The 8717-nt window shown below is 45.7% G+C and overlaps 1 protein-coding gene across 11 annotated transcripts in view; it reads right to left on the reverse strand.

Annotated features, from left to right (window-relative positions):
- The window catches only part of ZNF318 (zinc finger protein 318), a 31644-nt gene extending 23314 nt beyond the window's left edge, over positions 1-8330 (reverse strand). For 5 of the 11 annotated variants that reach the window (XR_003437196.1, XR_003437195.1, XR_003437194.1 and 2 more), the window contains exons 1-2: positions 6826-7861; positions 4225-4376 (exon numbers count right to left, since the gene is read on the reverse strand). Coding sequence is in view for 8 of the 11 variants with exons in the window: in XM_027127320.1 (XP_026983121.1) it covers positions 4225-4376; positions 6826-7287 (614 nt within the window). In the remaining 3 variants the exon portion in view is untranslated. Of the gene's footprint in view, positions 1-4224; positions 4377-6825; positions 7893-7958 lie in introns of those variants that run through there. The other 6 variants (XM_027127317.1, XM_027127316.1, XM_027127321.1 and 3 more) reach the window with 6 other exon arrangements.
- Positions 8331-8717: the final 387 nt, after the last annotated feature.

The raw sequence follows: 8717 nt of genomic DNA on the forward strand, positions 1-8717 counted from the left end.
GATCTATCCAATTGGCATGATTTTCTCATAAGTTTTAGAAGGTTCTCCAATGCTTTGTTTTGCTGGCTCATATATTAAAAACCATAAAACTCCCTCACAGCCTGTTTGTTACCCTCTTTCCTGCCTTGCCTGGATATCCACAAGCACTCTGCTAATCTTTGGCCCAGAAAGAGTATGTGATGGTTTATCTCACTATATATTTTTATTTTATAGAAATAAAAAGGTCTTAGACTTTCATGGCATGAAGGTAAAAATACAGGATTGGACATCTGTCCTTTTAGCGCAGATCTCTATATCACACACAATATCCTAATCTTTTTGGGCACTACGGTCAGAGTTTCTATTGCCCCCTAAAAGCTTCTGACTTAAATCACAGATAGAAATAAAGATCCCCTAGCACTTTAAGCATACCACTTTGAAAAACTTACATGTCACTCACACTTCAGAGTGAATTACTGTTCAGAGGATGGTAATTATTGCTGTCTTCTACATGCTAGTAGCTACTTCTGTTTTTTTGTGAGTTTTGAGAAATGACTTTTCTTTTTTTTTATAGTTGTTTTCCTATTTCTGGGACTAAGTAGAACATCAAAGAGTTGCTTTTTCTCATTCGCCAGCCCAGTCTTTGTTCAGTTTTAGACCTGGGTAACAGCTATAAATAACTTTATGAAAGACTATAAAGGATAAACTTTATCACCTCCTCTATAAGCATGCCACATATGGGAATTGAGGTTCCTGTTATTCACCTCCTCCCTAAGAATTTGGGGAATTCTGAGGTCCCAATGTACTATGAAATAATAGGAAAGAATGAGAATGACCAAGGATGATCTCCGAAATCGAACGTAACTAGAGTAAAACATTTTACTCTGTAGGTTTGTCAGCCACGAAGACATCTATTTCCAGGGAGGAACATCCATGAGTTGAGTCACTGCACTGCCAAAACACCATCTACCATACATAGTCTCTGATCACATTAGTGTAGAGGAAAATCACAGGCTCCATGGGTAGTGGAAAGTGCATCCATGCTCCCACATTCTGCTCCTCACCAGGATTCTTACATGTCTCCACCAAGCAACATACTAGCCCAAGATCTAATCCAACATTAAATATCAAGAAGCTAGAAATAATGAAATGGCTCTCAGAAAGACTCACTTTAAACTTGCAATCTCCAGCAAAAGGAGGCAAAAAACAATGAAAGAAGGAATAGAAACAGTTAAAAGAATGAGCTATCATGTAAATACAGGCAGAAATCAGGTTGATTAGAAGCTCACGTCCTCCTTCCCCAGTTCTCCCAAAGGATAAGAAGAGAATTGGCTGCAATAAAAGTAAGTCCTAAAAAGGGCCCCGATCCCCTGCAGCTCAGAATAGTCCACTGACAAACTCTCTCTGAAAGCTTTGGTTAAGTCCAACTCTTTTCTAAAATAAAATCTACTTAAAAAATTGATTGTTCAATGTAGGGATGGGTACATGGATGCTCAGTGTACTATTCTACTTTTTCTGTGTTTACAAATTCCATTAAAGAAATTAAAAAAACATATAATATACATCCACATAAGTTTGTACACCAATGTTCATAGAAGCATTATTCATAATAGCTAAAAAGCAGAAACAACTAAAATGTTATCCATCCATCACTGATGAATAAACAAAACACATAAAATGAAATTATTATCAGCAATAAAAAAGGAATGACGCACTGTTATATGAAAGAAAAAAAAGGAATGACGCACTGTTATATGAAAAAACGTGAATCTTGAAAACATATGTTAAGCGAAAGAAGCCAGTCACCAAAGGACCACACGTTGTATGATTCTATTTCTATGAAATGGCCAGCATAGGTAAATCTATAGAGATAGAAAGTGGATTAGTAATAGGCTTGGGGCGGGCGGTGAGACTAATAGCTAAGGATAAGGTAATAAAAATAAAACTGATCACAGTGGTAGATGTACAACTCTATGAATATACTAAAAGTCACTGAACTGTACACTAAATGAGTGAATTGTATGGTACATGAATTATGGCTAAATAAAGCTGCTTAAAATGTATATAAGGAAAAAAAAAGGTCCTCCAGAACCCAAACTTCCCATTATTTTCCTCTGCTGAATCCCCAAAATGCCTGAAGAAAGTTGTTTGCTTCTGTCTGTTCCCTAAGGCAAATCAGAGGGAAAAAATTCTACTCCCTCAACCTACGTCAGGGCAAGGAGGAGTTAGGAGATGAGAATTCCATGAATGGAACGTATAATGTGCGTAGTACTTTGATAAACAAGGGAAATCAACCTCACATCCACAAGTTTTTAGAAGCTAAGAGTCTTCATACAACATGTTCACGTTCCCTTTTCAGAGTAAGTTACAATCGTACACACAGAGCTGCCATGGTGAGGAGACTGACAACCCTTGATTTGGCTATAACCCAAACCAGGTATTAAAATTTAACAAATTCAATATGGGAAGAGAAAGAATAGAGGGTCTCAGGAAAAAAATAAACACACACCTACATACAAAGGATGGAAATGGCTCATTTCATCAACTGAACAGTGGACTCACAGTCGAGAAGACATCTTGAGAGTGCCAACATTCCTATGGCCTGGTTTTAGCCAACAGTTATTATCCACACAAACTATATTGAGCAAGAGTGCTGGGGGCAAAAAGTCTAAAGAATGGCCTGGGACCTCCTTTTAGAGTCTTAATCTCACTTTCTCTAAAATAAATTTGTCTCTCTGAAACAGTATTCGTGAAAGATTACAACCTCAAACATCCTAAGAGGAAATTTTTAATTTTTATAACTTAAACAGACAATTGGCTATCTGAAGCACACATGCATAACAAAGTTTATGGGAAAGTGAGGTGATACCCAGAACTAACAAGAGGAAATGCTAAAGTTACCTCAAAACCTCAGCAAGGAAGGAAGAGAATCACACCATGCACCACCTACTCAATCATCTCCCAAAATAGAAGCAGCCAGAAACGCAAGAGCTGTTGCCTCAATTAATAGTTACACACCTTGAAACTCAGAAGTTTCACTGTTATGTGACTGTCCCGCTTTGCTTCACTACATTGAATAGCCACTGAAGCTTTGAAGTAAATATTACCAAAGGGCAGCAGTGGTCCTCAGATTTCCTGCCCAGCTGTCCCCAACCTGCCTGCCTATACTCTGTGCACTACTGCATGGACAATCTCAGTTTGAAAGAACATTATATTGATTTATTGGTACTGCTAAACATTTGTGAAAACTCCTAGTGTACTGGGCAGAGACCATTAATAGACATGGTTCTCAGCTCTCAGAAAGAGTGCCTTCCCTGTACTCCCATCCTTACTCTTTTATGAGGTGAAAAACACCTAATGTGATTATTTACTTCCCAGATATACCTAAGTTCCTAGTACCTGAGATCTATATTTAATACTATGGAGTATTAAATGCCCTTCCTCAGCCCTCAGTGGTTGTAAAGTAGTAACTAAAATTAAACATTTTAGGGACTTCCCTGGAGGTCCAGTGGTTAAGACTCTGCGTTTCCAATGCAAGGGGCACGGGTTCGATCCTTGGTCGGGGAAACTAAGATCCCACATACCACACGACGCAGCCGAGAAAATATAAAAAAGAAAACACACATTTTAAAAGATCTCTCACTTTCTATTAATGTGTATATGTTTCATAGATAGATAGATAGATATAGATATATCATGAATTTAGCTAAACCTTTTCTTTTTCATTCATTAATTTATTTATTTTTGGCTGTGTTGGGTCTTTGTTGCTACATGCGGGTTTTCTCCGGTTGCGTCGAGCGGGGGCTACTCTTTGTTGCGGTGTGCAGGCTTCTCATTGCAGTGGCTTCTCTTGTTGCGGAGCAGGGCTCTAGGCGCACAGACTTCAGCAGTTGCAGCACATGGGCTCAGTAGTTGTGGCTTGCGAACTCTAGAGCACAGGCTCAGTAGTTGTGGCACACGGGCTTAGTTGCTCCGCAGCATGTGGAATCTTCCCGGGCCAGGGCTCGAACCCGTGTCCCCTGCATTGGTAGGCGGATTCTTAACCTCTGCACCACCAGGGAAGTCCTACATAATTCTTTCAGAGTCTACCCCATTGAAAAACCCTTTTCCAATGTTATACTTTGTACTGGATGCAGGGTATAACTTCAATGCTGTCGCCACCCTTTCAAATACATCATTCAGAAAACAGCAACATTTCTAACTTCAAGCACTACTATGGTGTGCCCTGTCTCTGATGAAGCCTACCTGTCCACATCCTCCAGATTATCCGCTGGTGACCCCAGTCGATCACTAAGCCGCCGCCGTTCTGGTATGCCAACACAGAAGTGGTCATTGCCAACAGTGATCCTTAAGCTCTGTTCCAAAGAAGAGTCAGAACGCAGACCAGGAGAGCGTCTCTACAAAAGTAAAAAATAACACAATAAGTAGTCAATAAGGTCAAGATATCTCTACATTCAAAAATGTTCTCCTCCCTAGTCACAAAGTTGTGGTCCTACAAGGTGTGAAATGGCTACGGTAAGATTCTACTCCAAAAATAAAGGACTTTAAAAAAATTATCATTTTTCTTAGATGAAAGTCCATGCTTCCAACCCTCCTAATCAGTGACCTCTTATTCTTTAATTTCCTGGTACCAGGCATGGGGCTAGAGGAGTGAATTAAGCCTGCTGCCAGAACCTATACATTTCCAGTAAAGGAGGCAAGCCAAAAACAGGTTTAAAAAAAAAATAAAGCACTTCTGATAGCAGTATAAAGTCATTAAAACACAATAACATGAAAGAGATTGGGGAAAAGGAGCTATTTCAGATAAGCTGGTTAGAGGAGGCTTTCTGAGGTGATACTACTTAATTTGAAGCCTGAATGATGAGATGTCAGCCTTGCAAAGAACAGATGGAAGATGTTTCAGGCAAAAAGAACATGCTCTGTAATGAGCTTAGCATGTTTTGGGCAACAGAAAGGTGGCCAGTGTGACTGCAGCAAAGTGATAGGAGAAGAGAGTCAGAAGTCACAGTTAGGGAACTTGGTTTTTATTCCTAGTATAACAAGCCACAGAAGGGTTTCAAGCAGGGGAGTGATATGATCTAACTACATTACTTCCTCCAGATGCTCATATTGTCCATAACCCTCATCTTCTTCAGGTCTTTATTAAAAAGTCACCTTCCCAGAAGGCCTTCTCTGGCTACCCTATCAAAAATTATAACTCCCTTCTGTTTTCTTTTTCTCTTAGCACTTAATCATATTTAACATGCCAAAACTTTTTACTTCTCTTATTTATTATCCGACTCCTGCTGTTACAATGTAAGTTCTATGAGGGCAGGGGTTTTTGACAGGTTTGTTCAGTATTGTATCCCCAGCGCCCAGAACAGCATGGTAAATGTTCAATAAATACTTCTCAAATGTATAAAATGAAGGTCTTTAAAAATCATTTTGATTGCTGGGTACAGAAAAAACTGGATGGTAACAAGAGTGTAAAGGAGACTAATGTAATAACCTGGGCAAGAGGTCATAGGGTTTAGACTAGAGTGATGGCAGCAGGACAGTTTGGAGGATGTATTTTGGAGGTACAGCTGACAGGTTAGATAGATGAAGTTATTCTTACGGATTGGGAGAAGGGAGATGTTCACTGTTTCTGGCTGAGCAATGGGTGATGTCATTTACTGAGACGGAAAAGACTGGAGCAAATAGGTTTTGCGTTGGAGAAGAAAGGGGAGGTTATACAAACTAGTAGTTTTCTGTCTTCCTTACTTTCTCTGTAGTGACTAACATTCAGACTATACATGCTCAGCTATGAAAATCTTAACACAGTGACAAGTCAACTCATCTATGACCAGAGTACCCAGATACTGTTAGAAAGCCACTCAGTAAGACAGAAACTTTGTCACGGGGTGGGTTTTTTTTGGTTTGTTTTTTAAAGATTGGTGAACTGATAATAAAAACAAATTCCAAAACACCAGATTCTGCCAGGAGGCTCTACTAGCAAGGTGGGTATGGTGAGAAGTCAATATTACGTCTAAACTAAACTTCTTAACCTCATGCTCTGTCCCTTTAGCAGGGAAACATAACAGTTAAAATCAGGGTGTTGGGAACCAGGCAGAGATGAACTGAATCACACTCCACCACTTCTTAGCTGCGTGGCCTTGATCAAGTTACTTAAACCTCTCTGAGTTCCTCAGTTGTTAGATGAGGAACCCTCACCTCAAATGGTCGTTAATGTTCAAAGAGAACGTGTAAAGTGAAGGGCTAAGCATCATTCCTGCCACATAACTAGGTAGCTATTACAGCAACAGCTATTACAATAACTGTGGGTACCCACACTTCGATTTCGGAGGCACAGCTCTAACTTAGAGAGCTAACAGTTTACACTCTCGGTGTCTACCCTGGAACTGTGTAAGCCACCCTAACTCGCCACAAAGACATTTCAGCCATTCCAAGATCCAGGGCGCAGCTAAGGTCTAGGGGATACAAAACCACGGAACTCTGAGGACACCAACTATTGAAAAAGTATCAGGCACACGGCTTGGAGGAGATTCCCCTTGCCCCGGCAAACTTTTCCACACCTCACCCAGAGTGAGAGAATCAACCTATTGCCAGGAAATGCAGCACTGCCTCCCGACCCGGCGCCCGGGCGCGTCCCGAGTCCGTTATTGTGCAAATGAAGCTCCATGGGCTGACCGGGAACCTCCTGGTTTGGGCGTCGCTGAGGAGGCCGGGGGGGATGGATGGCCTTCGATGTGGGGACCCCGGCCTGGAGGCCTCGGGTCGCCCGGGCTGAGGGCGTTTCTGGAAGCGGGAACCCCGGGCGAGAGGACTGCAGTAGAAAGGGAGTCCGGGTCGAGGGGGTGGGATTACCCGGCTGCCGCTGTCGCCTGGATGGTCTCCGCGGCCGTCCCGGGCGAAATCGGCGCGAGACTCCCCCCGGCTGCTCCCTCGGAAACCGGCCGAGCCTGGCGGGAAGAGTCGTCGGCCCCGCGGCGGCGGCGGAGACGGGGAGCCGCGACGGGCCCGCGGCGGGGACGGGGAGAGGCGACGACCCCGCGGCGGGGACGGCGAGGCCCGGCGGCCGCGGGGCGGAGACGGGGAGCCGCGGCGACCCCGCGGAGGGGACGGCGAGGCCCGGCGGCCGCGGTGCCCTGAGGGCGAGCGGGGTCGGCGAGCCGGTGTCCGCGACGAGGAGGAGCCGGAGGACGGCGGCGATGTGCGGCGAGACGGGCCTGAAGAGGAGCCGGAGCTGCGGCCGGTGCGCGGGCCGCCCCCGCCGCTCTCTTTAGGCCGGTGCGAAGAGACGGAGGAGCGGGCGCCGCTGCGGTACATGGCTCCGGCAGCCGCGGCCACGGCGGCAGCTCCGACCGGGGGCGCCCTGGACGCGGGCCCCCAGCGCGCCACCGCAGCTGCAGCCCGGGCCGCCACAGCCGCCGCGCACCGCCCCCGCACCCAGAGCAGCCCCCTCCCCGCCGCCCCGCGCCGCCCCTGGGGCCCGGCCAAGCGCGCCTCCGCGGCCGCGGCTGGCGGTTGGAGGGCGCGAGCACGCGCCCGACACACCCCCCCCCGCCCTCCGGGGCTCCCCGCTCCTCCACTCAGGGAGCGGCCACAGGAGCCAGAAGTGGGGAGGAGCACGGAGGGCGGCGCGGGGCTGGGCGAGGGAAGGCGCGGGAAAGCGCGCGACCTGCTCTCCTCACGCTCCGCCTCCAAGCCGGCAAGATGGCGGCCGCCGAGCCGCCCACTTCCCCTCCCCCGGCGACCACGTGACCCCGAGAGCTCCGCGCCGGTTGGCCCTGGCGGAAGGGAAGGGATTAGCGGGAGTGGAGCCGGGTCTTCCGGGGATGCTCCAGGCCTTGGGACGCTGTGGGCTTCGAGGGAGCGGAAGCATCTTTGCCTTTTCCCTACCCGCAACGGTATTAATTTACGTGGGGACAATAAATGGTTATAAATGATGGGAATATAAATAACCCGCAAAGCGTTAGGTTATGTTGGAAGTTACGCACCTCGGCAAGAGCGACCAAAGAAGTCCCGGATCCCATAGAAGCCGCACGACGGCCAACAGTTTACTTTCCAGTTTGCCTGTTTTCTTAGAGGCTGAAATTGAGCATGGGGAAGTGCGGAATGGGGGCGGATTCGGGAGCGAGAATCAAACTCAAAGCAGGCATCCGAGTAGAATTGTCGCTGTCTAACCCAGAGTACTTACGGGGAAGGTCACTCACCGCTAGGGGTCCACATCGTGACAGATAGGAGGCCTGGATAGTTTTTGCGAGCGATTTGGAGCCCCCAGTCTGTGACTAGAATTTTCCTGGACGCCTGGCTGTAGTGGTAGTCCCCAGTCTCAGGGTCCTGCATGCTAAGTACAAAAGTCAAAAAAAAAAAAAAAAAAAGATAACACGTAAAAGAAGAAAAGCAATGGTCAAAACCTGAAAAAAAAAATGCTGACCCTGACCAAGTGAAACTTCAAAATAAAGTAATGGCTTGACAGTTTTCATGTATCAACTAGAAACACAAAACCCAAAATTGGTATGAAAATCAGGTTTGGGATTGCAAAGCAAAGGCAGGACAAAGAAAATATTAATTATAAAAAGTTTCCATTTTGTTTTTCTTTTTTTTTTTTGGCCTCTCCTGAGCTTGCAGAATCTTAGTTCCCAGACCAGGGATTGAACCCCGGCCTGGCAGTGAAAGCACGGAGTCCTAACCACTGGACCTCCAGGGAATTCCCCAAGATTTCCATTTCCTAATTTACATTTTTCATATTAAAT

The sequence above is a fragment of the Aethalodelphis obliquidens genome, unplaced genomic scaffold (assembly GCF_003676395.1).
Source record: "Aethalodelphis obliquidens isolate GAN/ISIS:26980383/991018 unplaced genomic scaffold, ASM367639v1 scaffold31, whole genome shotgun sequence".
Taxonomy (NCBI): Eukaryota; Metazoa; Chordata; class Mammalia; order Artiodactyla; family Delphinidae; genus Aethalodelphis; species Aethalodelphis obliquidens.